The sequence below is a fragment of the Protopterus annectens genome, chromosome 8.part0 (assembly GCF_019279795.1).
Source record: "Protopterus annectens isolate FY-2018-M chromosome 8.part0, PAN1.0, whole genome shotgun sequence".
Classification (NCBI taxonomy): domain Eukaryota; kingdom Metazoa; phylum Chordata; order Ceratodontiformes; family Protopteridae; genus Protopterus; species Protopterus annectens.
The window spans coordinates 1964192392-1964213445 of record NC_056741.1 but is presented as its reverse complement, the minus strand read 5'-3'; the positions used below and the strand labels follow the sequence as shown (position 1 = coordinate 1964213445).

At 45.8% G+C, this 21054-nt stretch overlaps 1 protein-coding gene across 1 annotated transcript in view; it reads left to right on the top strand.

The window, feature by feature from the left end:
• Positions 1-21054, top strand: part of AP1G1 (adaptor related protein complex 1 subunit gamma 1) — a 4036072-nt gene that overhangs the window by 2418283 nt on the left and 1596735 nt on the right. The window contains exon 16 of the mRNA XM_044079548.1: positions 8569-8682. Coding sequence (XP_043935483.1) covers positions 8569-8682 — 114 coding nt within the window. The remainder of the gene's footprint in view (positions 1-8568; positions 8683-21054) is intronic.

Here is a 21054-nt window from a genome sequence, read left to right as displayed (position 1 = left end):
CTTGTGATAGATAGGCTACCTTGTGCTTACCACTCCCACTGATAAGCTACAAGGCTTCCCTTAATTCAAATGGAGATGAGAATAAGCAAGTGCATAAAATGTGTGCATGTAACCTGAAAGCTGGAAATGCACATTCAAAAAAACTGCCATGTATAATAGGTGAGAGTTATAGTTTTCTGTCATTGTGGCTACTCTGCCCATGCTATAAAACGTAAATGGCTTTCATAGGTGCAGACAAAGGCAGAGAGTATTGAATTATATTAATAAATATGGGATGATGGAGAGAATGATTGTTAAAAACAAAATATGTGCACGTAATATGTAGTGTAACTAATGAGTGGAAATGGGGGTGGGGTGGGGTTGACAGATGAGGAGACTGTAGTATTTTGGATGTGGACCCTTAAGGAGAATGACAAAAACTATACAGAATATAATATTCATAAAGTAGTAGAAAGTATTCTAAGAACTAAGCCAACATGGAAATTGAGAAAGATTTTGCCAAGGGGTGACTACAAGTAGGTGTATAGAAAATAGGCAAGAGGGGTCTGGAATTCACTGGAGAAAATTGGTAAAAGAACGTAAGTATTGGGAGCAAATAACTGGAGAGGGAGAGAGTAAAACGGAATGCGACCAAATAGAAATTTGGACTGCAAGTAGAGATCTCCTTCCGTACCAGAGATTGCTGTCAAGAGTATTGACTAAGAGAAAGGGATAGGGAAATGCTAAGTGGAAGACCAATTCTGCTAGTGTTTTTATTTGAGTCTAGAACAGAATCATATTTCTTTGTAGGTGAGTGTCATTTCAGCTTTGTGTCCCCAACCAAATGTACCACAGGGAAATGCCTTGCTGCCTAGGTACCTGAACCCCCATCTGAACTGCCTGGACATAGTAAAGCCTTTCTAAGCATAATGGTATTGGCTGCTAAAAAACAAGCATTAGAAATGGAAATCAAAATCTTAACCAGTTGTAGTTGAAATACTGAATATTGTAAAGGAAGTTACGGTAGGATCTTTATAAAAGAGAAGGATCAAATTACATAGAAATAAATGGAATTGGTGGGAAAATGCATGCAGAATATGTTCAGGTTGAGGAGTGAAGATTAAGAGAATGCAGGACTTAAGCAATTTATGTAATGTTGAAATGAATGCTAATCGTTTACAAAAAAGAAAACCTATGTAATGTATAATGTCTAAAACATGTTTAATATGGTCTGTTTTGGTTTCTTTTTTGTGAATGTGCATGTGATGTTTTAATAAAGGTATTAAAATAAAAGGTTGCTCTTTCAATGGCCAGAGCTGATTTTCTGATAGCCATTTTACAAGGGATACTGGACCCCAGTTATGCAACTCAAAACCTCCTCTCAGATAACATAAAAGTTTTGGGAATCTTCACAGTTGTCAGCAGTACTACAACAGTTATCTAATGAAGAACATAGTACAGTTGTACAAGAACTTGTTCTAACAGTAGATGTTTGAATAGATAAGTATTGCAGCAACTGTACCCTGTGTCCTTTCCCTATGTTTTCTTACTTTCTTTCTCTCACTGAGGTAGACCCTTACACATACCATATTCCCTCTTTATCCCTCTAAATTTGTGATTTTTACGAGTACTAGTCTCAGAGAAATATTCTCTTGAGGCAAGAAAACACTGAGGATTTTAGAGCCCGTACGTCCCTTATATGCAACCAAAATAGTGTTGTGCTTGGGCAGTAGGTCACTCATACTGATTGAGAGGAATGTGTCCAAGTTTTGTAAACTAGCCAAATGTATGGTACTCTGGCAGTGTACTTTCCAGATGTCAGCAATACTGCAACAGTGAGCTGTTCAAACATCTATTGGTTATGGGAAGTTCCTGCACAACTGTACTTTACTGACACAGCTGTGCTGTCGTACAATTCAATTGATCTGTAAATCAGCCCACTTTTTTTTCTGCTGCTATGGCTTGACCGTCAACTGCTAGGCACCCCTTATATCAGTCTGACCCAAGTCCCAATGCTTGCTTCTTTGTTTGGGAGATGCTTTTGGGAGGGGGGATCAGGATGAAGAATAGAGTTAGCCCGGTACTATACTCCAGATGAAAACACCCTGCAAAGTGCAGTGGGAGAGTGAATAGTGGCATCCTGGAAGAAGGGTGGAGGGGAGTGGATGTCTGCAGCATTATTCTATGCATGCAAAAATGCTTTCCTTATGCCCTACCCCTGCAACACGATGTTGCTTATGTATGCTGGGCGAACAGTGAGGTGTGATTTATTAGGACAGGCTCTACTATGGACCCAAGAGCAATTATGCTTCCCTAGCCATCCCTCACATTTGGCCCATCGGTAGTTCTAAGGCCTGATCTCCATCAGTGCTATGATGATCAGCTTGTCCACATCAACACATCTGCATCCAATCCTACATGCCAGCTCTATCAGTCACCAGAGTTGCAAATAGATCTTGAGTTGCCTTGTGCATAGTCAGGGCTTCATCCCTGTATGCCACTAGAGCTAAGAGGACCCTCCGTGAGACATCTGAGGAACCTTCCCTCCATCTCTTTGTGGATTTATATCTCTCTGCTGTTTTGATTTTTGAAGTTTACTTTAAGGTGAAGCAAGTATGTACTTATGTACTACTTATTTAGTATTGCAGATGTTAAAGCTTCGCTAATTCATTATTTTAAGATGTTGCACATTAGTTAGTGGCATGGGGTTGAACCTTTGTTGATACTTGGGATGCTCAGGCTTGTACAGGTAACACTTTGCATCATGGTGTATATGGGCAGAGGCATGCAGATATTTCCGAATTATCATTTGTGGAGATGATATACATAGTGAAAGGCCTATGAATGTTATCTTGTATATCATATAATACAGTAAGAGCCTGATGTCCTTAAAGAATGCAACTGCAGTCATAACATGTGGGTTGTCCTGCCTCAGGCAGCCCTCGGTCGGCTGGATTCCAAAGTCTGGGTCCGACGTCGGCTGATGTCGCATTTCAGAGCGGCTGGAGCACATAAGCATCAGCCGACGCCATTTTCTTCAGTCTTTCTTGCCGCGCGGTGCCCAAAGCAGAAGCAGTTCGCAAGTGCCGGTCGGTCAGCTCCTGTATTCTTCGTTTCCGAAGTCATCAAAAAAGCTAAGTACCCTGTTGGGGACCTTTTCTTGCCTCAGCCGATGTCAGAAATTACTGAAAAAGTTAACAATTGTCTTTTTTGTGGTAAACAAATACCTCATAAGGATTTTCACTCTTACTGCCTCCCTTGCCTGGGCCCAGACCACGACGTCTCGGCCTGTGTAGCCTGTGCTCGCTTCAACAAGCACACACTCAGGCGCCGGGCGGAGTTCGCTGAAGATTTTTTCAGCGATAAATTTGCTTACACCATGCCGTCGGATCTTCCGACATCGCAAACTCCCAAAAAGTGAAAAGACCGGGACCGACATTCTCGGCCTGCGTCTACCTCCGACTCCACGCCAAAACCTAGCGCGAGTGCTCTGGTTCCCTCTGAGACGGTCTCTCCACCGCTCCGAACCGAAGACACCGCATTACCGACAACTCCGATTCCAGACATTACTCCGACGCCAGTTATAGACTTTCCTCCGGATACCGAAACCGAGGAAATGCCCGAGACCATTGCTGTAGACAAGGTCACTCCTGCACGTGGAGCTGCCAGGCCCTCCTATGGCCATGTCTATTAAGGCCTACACTAGGGCTAAGGCAGCCAGCAAAACAAAGCATATTGCTTCCAAATCCTTACCTCAGCCGACTCCGGAGACACAAATTATGTCCATGGCTGCTGATTTAATTTCCATGATCAGAGGTTCACAGGCCCAACCTGAGAGAACATCCCAGCCTCCTCCTGATAAAAGGCCCCGGGTTGAACCCTCTGACCCTTCTCCTTCTGATGAAGACTCTGAGGGCTCTGTCCACTCTGATAGCCAGGAAGAGCTCTTCCAGACCTGTGAGGACTCGGATGCAGAAGATTCCATACCTTCGGCCTCCCCTCCTGAGGATATTTCTTTTGGGGAAGTTCTGCACACCATGAGGGAACATTTCAAGTGGCAGGGTCAGGAATATTCTGATTCTAGGAAACGCCTTAGGACTTTCCTTAAGAAGCCTCAGCACAGGCCCTTAGCTATTCCTCCTGTACTTGATGTTCTGGATGATTTGTATTCTGATTCTAGTGCTACCCAATTCTCTTCCTCCTGCTCCAGCCAAGCCAGACAGGTATTACAGGGTCCCAGAAACTCATTCCCATTTATTCAGGGCCCATACTGTTGATTTGGAAACTATTTCACAGGGGCCTAAAGGAGTTTCAGCCTCCACCTCAAAAAATCCTTTGCCCTCCAACAGGGAAGCAAGGTCTTTAGAGAGATGGGGTAAAAAGGTTTACACATCCACTACCTTATCTATGAGAGCTTTAAATTGCCTTTTTCATATGTTCCAATATCAGGATTATCTCTTAGAAGATTTACAAAAAACATTAGCTTCTCCTGATCCTTTAGACAGGAAGACTTTGCAGGAAGCTGTACATAACACTCAGCAAGTAAGCAATCACTTCCTGCAGTGTGGATATGATGCACTGGAAGCTTCATGTAGGGCAGCTATGACAGGGGCAGTGATGCGTAGACATGCTTGGTTAAAAGATCAACCTCTACCAGATCATGTAAAAGCAAAACTTCTGAATGCACCTTTGGAAAAGAACAAGCTTTTTGGTGCAAATGCTAAGGATGTGTTAAAGACCATCGAAGAAAAAGCAAAATCGGTTCAGACTGTGAAAGATTTCCTCCAGGTTCAACCCCCCCAGATTCAGTAGGAATTGGCCTTCAAAAAACTGGTCCTTTCCTAATCCAGAAAAGTTTCAAAGGGGGTAAGAACAGATGTGGCCGAGGAAGAGGCCAATACAGAGGCCCTTACAGGGGACGACAATGGCAGCTAGGAAACCAAAGAAGTGACGCAGGGGTTTCACCTGCCCAACAACCACAAACTCAATGACTTTCCTCTACTACCGCCTACCAGGGAACAACTAGAAGCTCCCTTGGGCGGGAAATTATCTCTGTTTGCAGAAAACTGGCACAGACTAACAAAGGACAAATGGATTTTGGACATTATAGACCGAGGGTACAGGTTTCATTTTCATATCTTACCAAGAAAACAAGTCATGCCAAATCTACCACAACATCAAAGGGCAGAGGCTATCAAGCAAATCACTCTGCTGACTCGAATGAAAGCAATAGAAAGAGTTCCACAACAAGAACAGGGGTTTTACTCAAGACTGTTCCTTGTTCCAGGAAAGGAATCTCAATGGAGACCAATACTGGACTTGTCCGCATTAAACACCTTTCTCATAGTACCAAAGTTTAAAATGCTGACTCTACAGCAACTCCTTCCTATGCTGGGCAAGGAGTCGTGGCTGATTACTCTGGACCTCAAGGAGGCATACCTGCATGTCCCTATCAGACACAGCTGCAGAAGATACCTCAGATTTCTTGCAGGGCCAGAGCATTATCAATTCTCAGCATTGCCATTTGGCTTATCTACTGCGCCCAGAGTATTTACAAAATGCCTGGCTTCAGTAATTGCTCATTGCAGGCTCCAGGGTATACAAATTTACCCGTACCTGGACGACTGCCTCATGCAAGCGGACGACAAATTGATGTTGACAAAAAACCTGGATTATGTCATACGATTACTTCAAGCTCTGGGATACACAGTCAACTTCCAAAAGTCAAGACTGCAGCCATCCCAGCAAATAATCTTCTTAGGAGCCAAACTAGACACAGCCTCTCAGATGGCTTACCTGACAGAAGACAAGCAAGATAAGTTAACTCAGTACTTCAAAGGTTTAGCAAAACTCACCCAGATGACTGCAAGGAGATTCCTACAGGCCCTGGGTTACATGGCATCCTGCATTCTACTGGTTCCATTAGCAAAACTACACATGAGAAAGCTTCAGTGGTACCTAAAAAGCATTTGGTCTCAACACAGCAACAACTTGGAGACAATCATACCACTCATTCCATGCCTACAAAAGGAATTCCTATGGTGGGCCTCGGTGAGCCAGGAAAACACAGGTACGTCATTCAAAAAACCACAGGTAACACAGACCATGACTACAGACGCCTCAGACCTTGGATGGGGCACATGGAAGGCAGGTGTATACAAGGACAATGGTCTCCAAAGGAAACACATCTGCATATAAACCAAAAGGAAATGCTGGCAGTAATGCATGCTATCGAGGCTTTTCAACACCAACTCCAGCAAGGCCATTTAATGATACGGACAGACAACACCACTGTGATGTGGTACATAAACAAGCAGGGGGGCACCCACTCTTACCCCCTTTGCAGACTGACAATGCAGCTTTGGGAGAAATCACTGAGTCTAAACATCCAGTTACAATCCCAGTTTGTTCCAGGAAAAGACAATGTGTTGGCGGACAGCCTATGCAGGAATTTCACAGATCCACACGAGTGGAGGTTACATCCGAAGGCTTTCAGACAACTCGCTTCGACATGGGGCAAGCCAGAAGTGAACCTATTTGCCTCTCACCTCTATCATCTTCTACCAAAATTTTGCACAAGGACATACCATCCACAGGCTTGGATAACAGATGCCCTTTCATTCAACTGGAACTCCCTAGCAATCTATGCATTCCCACCTCTGCCACTGATGACCTCAGTATTATTAAAGATCAAAGCAGAGAAGCCCAAGGGAATCATAATAGCTCCGGATTGGCCAAGACAACACTGGTACCCACTACTACGGAGCATATGTCACACCAGGAGGTGGGCCCTCCCTCAGTGGCCTCTACTTTTGACTCAACACAATTTCGAAACACTGCATCCAAACCTTCAGACACTGCAGCTAACAGCCTGGGAGATCCCATAAATAACTTCAGCTTATCTCTCTCCAAGGAAGTTCAGCGGATACTAACAGAGGCTCAAGACCATCCACCAGAAAGGTTTACTTAGCAAAGTGGAAAAGATTCAGCAATTGGAATACCAGCAAGGGACATGATGCATCATTACTGAACATCCCACTCATCTTGGAATATTTGGCAGATATGTTAAAGAACGGCCTCTCATATTCTTCCATAAAGATACATGCATCTGCTATTTCAGCTAGATACAACACTGATCCTCCTGTTTTCTCTCACCCCTTACTAAGACAATTCCTCAGGGGAATCAAGAACATTAAGCCACCAAGAAAGGCCCCAGTGCCAGCCTGGGACCTCAATTTTGTCTTAGAAAAACTGACTCTACCTCCTTTTGAGCCAGCAGCTTCAGTTGACTTGCAATTTCTCTCATGGAAAACAGCTTTCCTGTTGGCAATTACTTCAGCAAGAAGGGTTTTGGAGCTACAGGCCCTAAAGGCAATACCACCCTTTATTATTTTCCACAGAGACAGGGTTTCATTAAGGACCAACCCTACTTTTATGCCAAAGGTGGTATCTAGGGTTTCTCTAAATCAAGCCATTTATCTGCCTGCTTTCTTCCCCAATCCTGAGAATAAGGGGGAAAGGCTTTTGCATACCTTGGACATTCATAGACAACTTCGATACTACCTGGACAGAACCAAGGCCAGTAGGAAGTCTGAACAGCTTTTTGTAGCTTACGCCCCTGCAGTCCAAGGAAAAGCAATTTCAAAACAGACTATTTCTAAATGGATTGGACATTGCATCAGATTCTGTTATTCCTTTCATGGGAAGACTGTTCCAGCCTATGTCAGACCACATTCCACCAGAGCTACAGCCACCTCCACAGCATTTTTAAGAGGGGTGCGTACAAAGGATATTCTAGAAGCTGCTACATGGAGCTCCGTGCATACATTCTCCAAACACTACAATCTCCCTCTATATTCCAGATCCAGAGCAGGCTTTGCTTCGGCAGTCCTGCAGGGTTTGATTGCCACACCATCTCTTTCCTAGAGCATACCTCCTCCCCCAGCTAAGCTATGGTATTCTACCCACATGTTATGACTGCAGTTGCATTCTTGAAGGACATAGTACAGTTTTGTACCTACCATAAATGTAGATGTCCGATAGACATGCAACTGCAGTCGGGTTTTCCCTCCCTCCATACCCCTCTATGCCTAGGGTCCACTCCTATCCCCCTTACTCTTAGCTGGGGATATCTGTTATGGTGTATTTGTTTTATTGCTCTTGTATTTGTTTGGAATCCTGTTTTTGTCTTCCAATTTGATTACAGCCTTCCTTGGAGGGCACCTGGCATCTGGGGCAAGAAACACTGAAGAAAATGGCGTCTGCTGATGCTTATGTACTCCAGCCGCTCTGACGTCGGAGAGAAATGCAACATCAGCCGACGTCGGACCCAGACTTTGGAATCCGGCCGACCGAGGGCTGCCTGAGGCAGGACAACCCACATGTTATGACTGCAGTTGCATGTCTATCGGACATCTACATTTATGGTAGGTACAAAACTGTACTTTTATCTTTTTTTGCAAACTTTCATGAGTGTGAGTTGTTTGTGCCCATTGATGAGAAGATCTTTAGCAGTAATCAACGCATAAGTGCTTTAAATTGTGTATTTCTTAGTGGGTAAGTAACATGTACCTTAATTGTTTGTTTCAGATATGTGGCTTTAACATCCTTGTTAAAGACTGTACAGACTGATCATAATGCTGTTCAGAGGCACAGAAGCACGATAGTTGATTGCCTTAAAGATTTGGATGTGTCCATTAAAAGGTAAAGAATAGTATTTTATTAGAATTTCTCACTGCCTTATTGGTATTAGGAATTGAGTATGTAAATAAGACTTATGGATTAATCTTTAGTGATGAGGCTTTCAAAGACTGAAGTTGGTTGTGAATGAGGCCTTTAGTGTAGTTAGCTGACGACAGGGACACTAAATATTAGACAACTTCAAATATTATGTTGTCCCCATCTCGCCTTCGTTCTTGCTGGTTGGGTTCGGAGCTGAACCTCGGCTCTGAGTAGGCCGTGTACTATAGCTCGAGAGCTTTTTACTGGCTTGAGGCTAGACTCTATCCCATCATGCCTAGCGGTAGCTACCCATATCTCATTTGCCGCTTGAAGCTTCGAAGTTGCTGGATACTGGCTCAGGCTAAGTTTTTTAATTTTATTGCTCTCTTTACAGTTTGAATTGTGTTTTTTCCTCTGGATAGTTTAGTAGTCTCTCTCTAATACCTTTAGCCCCCTATCTCCGCTTTCTGGCTGTTGCTTTTGTTTTTGGCCGTCGTTCTTTCTCTAGGCCTATTCCCCTTGTTGAATCTGTTTTTTCTTAGAGGATTCCCCCTTCCTTTTAGTCCGTTTCATTTGGAGGGATTTTCCCCTTATTCCCTTCCTTTCTGACAAGGAGTAGCTTTTTTAAGATGTTCTTCGTGTTTCACTGTTGCAGTAATTACATTTGGGTTATCTGCTGGCAGGTTGCCCTCAGTCGGCCTGAATTCCAAAGTCTTGGGTCCTGCGTCGGTTGCTGTCTTCTCTTCCATGACGTCAGGGGTATAAAACATGCAGCCGACGCCATTTTCTTTAGTCTTTCTTGCCGCGCGGTGCCCGAAGCAGAAGCATTTCGCAAGTGCTGGTTGGCCGACTACTGAAATGTTCGAGTTGAGTTTCAGAACCGAAGTCTTCACTAAAGCTAAGTACCCCGTTGGGGAAACTTTTTTTCTTGCTTTTTACCGATGTCAGAAAAAGTTAATAATTGTATTACTTGTGGGAAGCAAATACCTCATAAGGATTTCCATTTATACTGTATTCCTTGCCTAGGCCCTGATCACAATGTGCCTGGCTGTTGGTTTTGTGCTAGATTTAACCAACACACTATTAAGCGTCGGTATATTTTTGCATCTAAGTATTTTGGAAACAGATTTAACTACCCAGAAATGTCTTTGGATAGCAATCCGACTACCAGGGTGCATAAAAAAACGCAAAGAAAAGGACAGAGAAAGGCAGTCGAGATCCAAAACCGACGAAGCTTTTCCTAAGCCAGTCACCGGTACTCAGTGAGGCACTTTTGCAGCCCCTGATACCCGCAACCTTCGAGTCGCAGGCTTCTACCGACACCCATGTGGAGTCCGGCATGCCGCAAGATACTCAAGGTATTGGACCGACGGATTTATCTCCCTTGGATGGGTCCGGAGACGCTGAGCAGGCACCGGCTTCTGAGGGTGTATTCAGACCTCAACATTTTTATATCAAACCGACGAAAGCTGCAAATCCAAAGGCAAAGACACCTTCTAAAACTAAAAAAATGACGCCTGAGCCACATGCACAGGCCTCCATGCCTAAAAGACAGATGATCAAAATGGCTGAAGACCTTATTATTTTGATCAGGGGTACCCATCCCCCTCCAGATAAGAGGCCTAGGCAAGACACTGACTATGAATCTTCAGATCAGGTTTCTATTTCTTCTGATTCCTCTTCTGATCAGGAATTATCTTTGCCTCCCTATGAGGATTCAAATGCTGAGGAGTCTATTCCATCTGCATCTCCTCCTGAGGATTATTCATTTGGAGAAACCTTGCATACTTTGAGGGAGCATTTTCACTGGGAGAGTCCAGACTTCTCAGAATCAAAAAAGAGGCTCAGGGATTTCCTCCTCCTCCCTCAACACAAGCCTTTAGCTATTCCCCCTGTTTTAGACATTGTGGATGATGTGTTTTCTGAGTCAAGCCTGTCTCCTGACCTCCAGCTCCCAGTAAGCCTGACCGGTATTACAGGGTCCCTGACTCTCATAAATTTTTATTTGGAAACCCTGCTGCTGATCCTGAAACTATTTCACAGGGTCCAAAGGGAGTTAAGGCCTTAGCAGCAAAAAACCCTACCCCCTCCGACAGATTCAAGGGCCCTGGACAGATGGGGGGATAAAAGGTTTCTACATCTGCAACCTTGGCAATCGGGGCCTTAAACTGTCAATTTCATATGCTTAAGTACCAACAACATGTTATGGGATTGCTGAAACAGAAAGTGATGTTGATTTCAGAATGTGCAGAAAATAAGGAATTGCAGGAATTATTGCATGCAGCTGAACAAGTTGGAAAGCATACTTGCAATGTGGTTTTGATTTTTTAGAGGCCTCCTGCAGGGCCGCAGTTACTGGTTCTGTGACTCGGAGGCATGCCTGGTTAAAGGAACAAAATTTGCCAGATCATGTTAAAGCTAAATTGCTAGATGCACCTTTACAGCGTGATTATCTGTTTGGTATTAAGGCAGTAGAGGTTTTAAAGAAAATGGAAAAAGCTAAGTCTATGCAAACTGTTAAAGATTTCTTACAAGTGCAGCCACCTAGATTCAGTAGGCACTGGCCTACAAAAAATTGGTCCTTCCTGTATCAGAGCTCAAAGGGGCAAATCCAGGTTCCAGGTACCAGGCTCAAGACTCATACAGGTCAAAGCAATGGGGCGCATCCACCTCCAAATCTGGAGGAGATAAAGCGCAAACTTACAGAAAGCAATCCCAGTGACTTCCCTCTTCCTACACCAAGCACTTATCTTTTAGCAGCACTCATAGGGGGAAAATTAGCACTTTTTCTCAAAATTGGCAGTTAATAACCTGGGACAAGTGGGTACTAAACATCGTATCACAGGGATACAGATTCCATTTCCACACTCTGCCAATGACAAATGGTTGGCCAGATCTGCCAAAAAAACATTGGCAGAGGCACAGAAACAGGTTATGTCCCTCATGGATATGGGGGCCATTCAGACAGTACCAGAACAGGAAAAAGGACAAGGTTTTTACTCAAGACTGTTCTTGGTACCCAGAAAGGACAGTGCCTGGCGGCCAATACTGGATTTATCGATTTTGAACACATACCTGGACATTCCAAAATTCAGAATGCTCACTCTGCAACAGCTTCTGCCCATGCTGGGCAAGAATGCTTGGCTGGTGACTTTAGACCTAAAAGAGGCATACCTGCATGTCCCAATAAGACAGTCGTGCAGAAGATACTTCAGATTCAAGGCTGGATTAATGCATTACCAGTTCTCTGCAATGCCCTTTGGCTTATCTACTTCACCCAGGGTCTTTACAAAGTGCCTTGCACCAGTAATTGCATTTTGCAGACAAAGAAGTATTCAAATATATCCTTACTTGGACGACTGTCTCATTCAAGCAGAGAACAAGGACATTCTTCTACGACACCTGGCGTTTGTGAAAAGGCTTCTAACATGCCTAGGGTACACAATAAACGAAAAGAAATCACAACTGGTACCCTCTCAAAAGATAACATTCCTGGGTGCAAGGTTGAATACAACTGCCCAGATGGCTTACCTCACGTCAGACAAAGGCAACTGACTACTTACTTCAAACTGATGGCAACAAAAACCCAGTCTTCTGCAAGACAAATCCTGCAGGCTCTGGGCTTCATGGCATCCTGCATCCTACTAATTCCATATGCAAGACTGCATATGAGGAAACCTCAGTGGTACCTAAAATGTTTATGGAGTCAACATTCACACAGTCTGGAAACAATGATTCCTCTCATCCCCTGCCTACAACAGGAGTTTCTGTGGTGGGCAAAGGCCTGTCACCAAAACATGGGGCGGTCCTTCACTCTACCCCCTGCCAGCCAAACCTTAACAGACGCATCAGATTATGCCTGGGGGGCCCACATGGCAGGAAAATACATTCAGGGCATATGGGCAGCAAATCAAAAGCATCTACATATCTACCAGAAAGAGATGCCCTAACAGCCTTCAAGGACTTACTTCATCCAGGACAACTACTGATAAAGACTGACAACACCACAGTCATGTGGTATATAAACAAGCAAGGGGCACATACTCATACCCCCTGTGCAGATTAGCCATGGCACTGTGGGGCACAGGTTTGACCTACCAAATAAATCTTCAAGCTCAATTCCGGCCAGGAAAACAAAACACTTTGGCAGACGATTTAAGCAGAAACCTTATGGATCCTCAGTGGAAACTCAATCCACAAGTCTTCAGCATGATAGAGAAATGGGGGAGCCCAGACATAGACCTATTTGCCTCTCCTCAAAATTATCAACTGAAAAGATTATGCACAAGGACGTATCACAGACAAGCATGGAAAGTGGACGCCCTATCATTCAGTTGGGAAAACCTATCAGTTTACGCCTTTCCTCCTCTGCCTCTTCTACCCAAGGTCTCCCTAAAAGTCAGAGAAGAGAAGCCAAAGATAATATTAATTGCCCCGGACTGGCCCCGCCAATATTGGTACCCAGTCCTAAGGAACTTGTCTCAATACCTAGCTTGGACCTTGCCTCAGACCACAACTACTGTCCCTGCAAAACAATCAGATCCTACACAATCCACTACAGACTCTGAACCTGGCAGCATGGTAATCCTGTAATCATACAGACGACACCTCTCAGTAAAGCTGTGATGGTTGTCATTTTGGAAGCCCAGAAGGCCTAGTACTATAAAATCTTATGCTGACAAATGGAAGAGATTCTGTGCTTGAAATCAAGCACAAGGAACTGATACAGCAGAACCGCACATTCCTCAGATATTACAATACTTAACTGAGATGCTTGACAAAGGCCTATCTTTCTCATCAATCAGAATCTATGCTTCTGCCATTTTGGCTCATTACAATAGAGCCACCAATCTTTTCTCATCCTTTACTAAAGCAGTATCTTAGAGGAGCCAAAAATTTAAGGCCTCCTAGAAGATCACCATTACCTGCATGGGACCTCAATTATGTGCTGGAAAAGCTCACCCTGCCTCCATTTGAACCAGCTGCTACCGCTGATATAAAGTTCTTATCATGGAAGACCGCTCTGCTAATAGCAATTACTTCAGCAAGAAGAATTTCAGGGCTACAGGCCCTCATAGCTGTAGAGCCTTTCATCATATTTTACCCAGACAGGGTGTCTCTGAGGACAAATCCTACTTTTATGCCTAAGGTCGTTTCCAGTGTGGCTCTTAACCAAACAATTCATCTGCCAACTTTTTATCCAAATCTGCAGAACAAAGGGGAAAGAATTCTACATTCCTTGGACGTACACAGACAGCTAAGATTCTACTTGAGCAGGACTAAAGCTCTAAGAAAAACTGAGCAATTACTAGTGTCATATGCTGCAGGATCAGAAGTAAAGGCTATTTCAAGGCAAACAATTTCAAAGTAGATAAGCCATTGCATCAGTTTCTGCTGCTTACACCATGGCAAACCTGTGCCCAAGGGCATTGGGTCTCACTCCACCAGGGCTGCAGCTACTTCAGCAGCCTTTCTCAGAGTACCACCAACCAAGAACATTCTAGAGGCTGCTACTTGGAGTTCTGTTCACACCTTTACAAAGCATTATATTTGCCTCTCTACTCTTTAGTCCAGGGCAGGCTTTGACACTGCAGTGGTGCAGAGCCTTATAGCCTCACCTAATGCTATTTAGCTCCAGCCTCCCAACCATAGCTTTGGGATTCTACCCAAATGTAATGAGTGTAGCAGTGAAGCACGAAGAACAAAGTACAGTTGTGTACACTTACCATAAATGTAGATGTTCAAGTGTATTCACTGTTGCAGTCCAGGTTACCCTCCCGCCATCCCCGTGTCATTCTGCAGTGTATCTTTCCTTCTCTAACTTCTACAACCTATGTGGTGTATTTGCTTGTAGGTGAAGGTAAAGTTTATATTGATGCATGTATATATATATATATATATATATATATATATATATATATATATATATATATATATATATATATATATATATATATATATATATATATATATATATATATATATCTATGTTTGGAATATTCCTACCTTTTTGGGGGCACCTGACATTGGGGGAAGAAAAACTAAAGAAAATGGCGCCGGCTGCATGTTTTATACCCCTGACGTCATGGAAGAGAAGACAGCAACCGACACAGGACCCAAGACTTTGGAATTCAGGCCGACTGAGGGCAGCCTGCCAGCAGATTACCCAAATGTAATGACTGCAACAGTGAATACACTCGAACATCTATATTTATGGTAAGTGCACACAACTGTACTTTTCAGGCTCTCCTCATTTGGGGGAGTTGTTCTTTAAATTAGAGTCTCTCCCCCTTCCGTTTCCTTCTAAACTTTTTGTTTAAAAAACAAAAGTGAGAGAGGTTTCTCCTTAGTAGTTTGTAGGACTGTTTCTCTGATGCTTCTATTGTATCTTGGGTACTGCAATGGACTTTGTTATTGTTGTCTTTTTTTTGGTCTCATAGTGTCCAAAGAGGCGCCCAAAGAATCCAAACCTTCTGGATTCAAAAAATGTTGTTCGTGCTCCCAGAAAATGTGCCTGACTGATGGACATATGAGTTGTGTTTATTGTTTGAGGGCGCTGCAGCTGCCGGACTCATGTTCTGTTTGTCACGTTTTCAGTGCCAGAGTCCTGCAGGAGCGCAGAAACAAACGTATCTTGTGAGGTTTACTGAAAGGGCCTTCTGACACTCCAGCAGAAGGGATTCAGGCTAGTAAACCAAGGAAATCACCTAAACCGACAACTTCGTCTGTTCCGACTTCGGAGCCATCAAGCCAATTAGAGAAATCTACCAGTTCTTCGGATCCGAAACCTCTTAGGTCCGACAAGACCTTCTCCTCTGGTTCCATCAGTGTCCTCAGTGCCAGCTAGGAGTGATAAAATGACTAGATCTCCTTCATTGGAAGTGGTGCAGTCCGCTCCACTGTCTCACCGCTCCTGCAGTCTGTGGCGGGCAATCATCGGTCTTCCTCCCATTCCTCTCGGTCATCCAGGAGTCTTTTGGATCATGATTTGAAGAGGGTGGAGAAGAGGGTTCTAAAGACTCAGGCATTAGCTAAATTATTATTGAGCCCAGCCCACAAGGAATTGGCGCTGACAAGCCCGACCCACATCTTTTTCGATTCCTCCTCCGACTCCCTTGAGTTCGGAGCAGGAGTGCACGGAAGTCGTGGTGGTGGAACCATCAGCTCAGATTACCACCGGTCTATCATTTCCGACTACTGCTCCGATCTCTTCCATATCTCAAGCTATCGAGGGATCTGGGGGCCAATGCTGTTTCGTCCTCTCTGAGTGGGGAAGTGGCATCGGACTCTTGTCCTACCCTGTTCTCAGTCTTGCAGCTTTGGTGCAGGTGAGCTCGGCTCCTACATTCGTCGTCAGTTCAGAGGAGATCTCTGGGATGTTCGGAGCCAAGGACTCTCTTGATCCAGGACCGCGGTGCTTTCGAGGTGATGAGTGTGCTGTCCCCTGAGACCGCTCCACCCTCTGCTCCATTGGCTCCTACTCCTTCAGTGCCTGTGTTTGCCTCCAATCCCCCCCCCCAAGCATAGGAAACCCATGTTCCAGGATGCCCCAATGGGCAACCCCACGTCTTCTGAAATCTCCCCTGAGCACCTCTCGTAGGAGGTCCCTCTAAAGAAGAAATGCAAGAAGAAGCATTTGGACTCTCCCGAGTCAGACACAGACTTGGAGGACCCAGAAGGGTCCCCATGGCCCCCCTCTGAGGATGTCTCCTTTCCAGACACCCTGGAAATCCTTAGAGGGGTGGCTGGAAATCCCTTGCCCCTTCTGAGGATGAGTCTATGAACCTGAATGCATTTGTTTCCCGACCCTCCACCTCTCTCTTGGGTGTCTCTGCTTTTCGACCCTCTGCTGCCCTTAGTGAGTTGAAAGGCGTGGATCTCTTCAGAGACCATAGAAACAGTTCCGAGGAGGCCTAATAAATTCATAACTGGTCCAGAGGACAGGTCTTATCTAAGGGCATGCCTGTTGATGCTGTGGTGGTGCCGGCAACCAACAAGAAAGAACTAGCAGAAACTTCTTCTTCTGTCCATCCTCTGAACAAAGAGTCTCGTACGATGGACAGGTATGGGAAGCGTATGTTTGCTTCAGTGGCCTTTACTCTCAGGTTGCTGAATTATTTGTCCCAGTTTACACGCCTTCAGAGGAATCTCCTATAGAAGTTAACTCCTCCATGCGGCTGATCTCTTACACAGCAGATGGCGTGAGTAGGGCTTCAGGCACAGGACTAGCCTTATGCAGACACTCCTGGATGCGCCTTTGTCAATTTGTGAAGCCCTTCAAGTCTTCCTTTTCCAACACCCCCTTTGATGGCTCATCTCTGTTTGGGCCTTAGGTAAAAGAGTCTTACCAGGTATGAACGGGATGGAAAACCTCTCTCTGCTGTAGGAGTATGTTTTTCCACTCCCTCTAGACCTTACCCTAAGGGTCAGAAGAGCAGGAAGATGATGTAGTTCTGGAAATCCCAGGGAGTCCTTTCCAGCGCTGCTGAAAGGAGGCCCGACTATCCGCCTCTGGAGGCAGTCGGGGTGGGGGCAGGTTATCTCCGTACCCAAAAGCCTGGCAAACAGTCACGGAAGATACATTTGTACTGTCGATAATATCCAGGGGTTAGAGAATTCCCTTGTCCCAACTGCCACTTAAAAGAAGTCAACTCTCACTCCTAGATGTTCCACCCAGTCTTTGGGATCAAGCAACCCTAGAAGTTCAAAGGTTGCTAGAAAAAAAGAGCCACCCAAGAAGTCCCTGCAGACCAAATCGAATCCGGCACTTAAGGTTTTTTTTAGTTCCAAAAAAGGCATAGGACTGGAGGCCCATTTTGGATCTCAGCAAACTCAACAAATCAGTTAAGAAGACAAAGTTCCGGATGGTAGCACTGCAGTCCATTCTTCCCTTTTTGGGTCAGAACAGTTGGATGTGCTCCATTGATCTCCAGCATGCGTACTACCACATAAAAATGGACAGGTGATCCAGGAGTTACCTACGCATTCGACTGGGAGCCAGTCATTACTAGTTCAGAGCTCTGTCCTTTGGTCTCACCACAGCCCCCAGGGTGTTCACCAAATGCATGACAGTAGTCACGGCTCATCTGAGGCATCTAGAATTCTGGTGGTCTCACTGCCACCACCAAACATCAACTGATCGAGGCACAGGATTCCACTATTTACACCTGTACACAACTAAGCATCACCATCTTCTTCTTCTTCTTCTTTCGGCTTTTCCCGGTTAGGGGTCGCCACAACGGATCACCTTGTCCGCACATTGAATGGCAGTGGAGTTTTACAGTGTCGAGTTGCCAGCCCGGCGCCCAACCTTCCACAGAAGGCACACTCACATGCACACCTAGGGCCAATTTAGAGTGTCCAATCCACCTGTAGCATGTCTTTGGGATGTGGGAGGAAACCGGAGCACCCGGAGGAAACCCACGCGACCACAGGGAGGACATGCAGACTACGCACAGAAGGCACCCCAGCCGAGGATCGAACCGGAGAACCTCTGCACCACTGTGGCCGCCCTACAACTAAGCATCACCATAAACTACGAAAAGTCTGCCCTTTGCTTTGTCAGTATGTTACATTTATAGGGGCATATTTAGACACAAGGCCCATGATAGCAAAACTGCCTCTCAAAAAAAGTCTTAACCATTTGTTGTCAAGTTTCATTCCTTATGACGAGAAAGAAATTCCAGGCAAGATTCGTCCTCAAGGTCTTGGGTTCAATGGCTGCAGCAATTACTCTGGTCCCTTTGGCTCGCTTCCACATGAGATTTGTGCAGTGGCTCCTTTCGGCTCAATGGTCATTCCAGGATTTACCAATGTCACATCGGATTTGGATGAAGTCTTGCAAGAAGAGTTTAGCATGGTGGCTTCACTCCCCTCTGTTATCAATGGGCAGACTTTTATTAACCCCCCAACCTGTGGTCGCAGTGACCACAGATGCTTCACAGTTAGGGTGGTGGTGAACATTATCTGGGATCGACTGTTCAAGGGACTTGTCAGGAACACGAGTACCACTTGCATATCATTATAGTAGAGATGACGGCGGTGCTTCTGGGGTTGCAAGCATTTCAAGACTGTCTACCTATGGGGACTATAGCAATCCAGACAGACAATGTCGGCAGTATGGTACATCAACAAACAGGGCGGAACCATAGTATCTGTTCCATTCCTTCCTCCTCCGACAACCTTGGTGTTGTCTGAGTCTGAGAGTGCTGAGTCGAGTGAAGTCCTTGGGTCGGTTCCGAACTCAGCTCCAACCTTCTCTATTCCTTCTGCAGGTTTCGGTACTCGGGGGTCCTCAGTCGGGCCAGAGGGTGATACATCAGAGCCACTGACTTCAGTTCCGAGTCTCCCCCTTGGTGCTTCGGCTAGGGGAACCCCGACTCCGGTCATGGTTTCCTCCTATTCGGGGGGACTCGCCTTCGAAGCTATGAGGAGCACGCTGGCCAAGTCCTTAGTGACTTCACCCGAATCGGCATCTCCCTCCCTGGACACTACAACTAGAGTTTCTGGCACCCCCCATCTCTGGACAGCGGGGTTCCAAGGCCTGAGGATACCTCCATGTGTGGTCCCCTGCTTTCTGAAGGTCCGTGCCTGAAGAGCCTCCCAGAAAGAAGCTGTGTAAGAGGAAGCACCTAGACTCCCCAGATGAGTCTGTCACCTCGGACACCGACCTCGATGATGATGTAGAAGGGTCCCTGAAGTCGTCCTCTGATGTCTCGTTCTCCGATATCCTGGAGATCTTGAGACAGCTGGGCAACTGGCCTTTCAGAAACCCTTCTGAAGAGGAGTCTGTCTTCCTCAAGGCCTTCGGAGCCCAGCCTTCCGCCTCTTGGGTGTCTCCACCCTTTGATGAATTATTGGATCTTATTTGTCGAAGGGTGTGGGAACACCCTGACTCTGGAGCCAGTTCCTAGCCGCCCCAATAAATTCTTATCTGCACCTCCTGGGAAAGAGGTTTTGACCAAGGGAGTTCCTGTGGATGCCATGGTGGTGGCGTCTGCCGCTCAGCAGGACGTGGCAGAGGCTTCTACTTCCATCCTCCTAATAAGGAGTCTAGGAGCATGGATAGGTATGGGAAGCGTACCCTGTCTTCAGCGACCTTTACTTTGCGGTTGCTGAATTACTTGTGTCATTTTACGCGGCTCCAAAGGGATCTCATTAAAGAGTTGGGAGATACCCTGGCGGGTAACGTGCCTGAGGCGTTGACCCAGTCTGTTAACGCCCAGCTGTCTACCCTTTCTTCCATCGTCAACTCGTCCATAAGGCTCATATCTTATGCAGCCGATTGGGCGGGTAGAGCAGCGAGTTCAGGCGTAGCCCTCAGGAGGCAAGCTTGGATGCGCTTGTGTTATTTTGCGGAGGCTTTCAAGTCTTCTTTCACGGACGCCCCTTTCGACAGGTCCTCTCTTTTTGGACCCAAAGTGAAAGACACCCTCACGAGATGTGAGCAGGAGGGTAAGACCTTGTCTGCCGTTGGGGCCCGTTTTTCTCTCCCCACTAGACCTTATCCCAAGGCTCAGAGGGGAGGAAAAATGTGGTTCAGAAAGTCTCAAAAGTCTTCCCCTGCCCATCAGAGTGAACCCCCCTGTCCAGAGGCAGAGGAGGGGGAAATTACTCCGGAAGACGTCGCCCTAGAGGCGGCGGAGGCCCCCGCAATACAGGAGACCGCAAATCCTTTCGTGGCTCCTCCTTCCAGTGTCCCTGAGGGATTACCCGACTGTGCGTCTCTGGAGCCAGTCGGGGGTCGCTTTTCGGAGCATCTTCAGGCCTGGGAGTCCATAACTCAGGATGGATGGGTGCTTCGAATCATCGCCGGAGGTTATACCATTCCCTTCATCCGTTCTCCCCGACAGTCAAAAAGAATCCCGGACGTTCCCCCCAGTCAACGGGATCAAGTAGCACTAGAAATCTCAAAGCTGATAAGAAAAGGAGCCATCCAATCAGTCCCCGCAGACCAGATCGGATCAGGAACTTACTCAAGATTATTTTTGGTCCCGAAAAGAACAGGGGACTTGAGACGCATTCTGGATCTCAGCCTTTGTGAAAAATTCCAAGTTCCGAATGGTCTCGTTACAATCCATTCTCCCCTTGCTGGAGAAAGGAGTATGGATGTGCTCCATAGATCTCAAGGACGCCTATTATCACATCAAGTTAACGAGGCCTCCAGGCATCATTTACGCTTCCGGCTGGGGGCCAGTCATTTTCAATTCTGGGCCCTGTCCTTTGGTCTCACCACAGCCCCCAGGGTGTTTACCAATTGTTTGGCAGTGGTGACGGCTCACCTGAGACGTCTAGGATTCCAGGTGTTTCCTTATCTAGACGACTGGCTCCTCACCGCCCCCACCAGGCATCTAC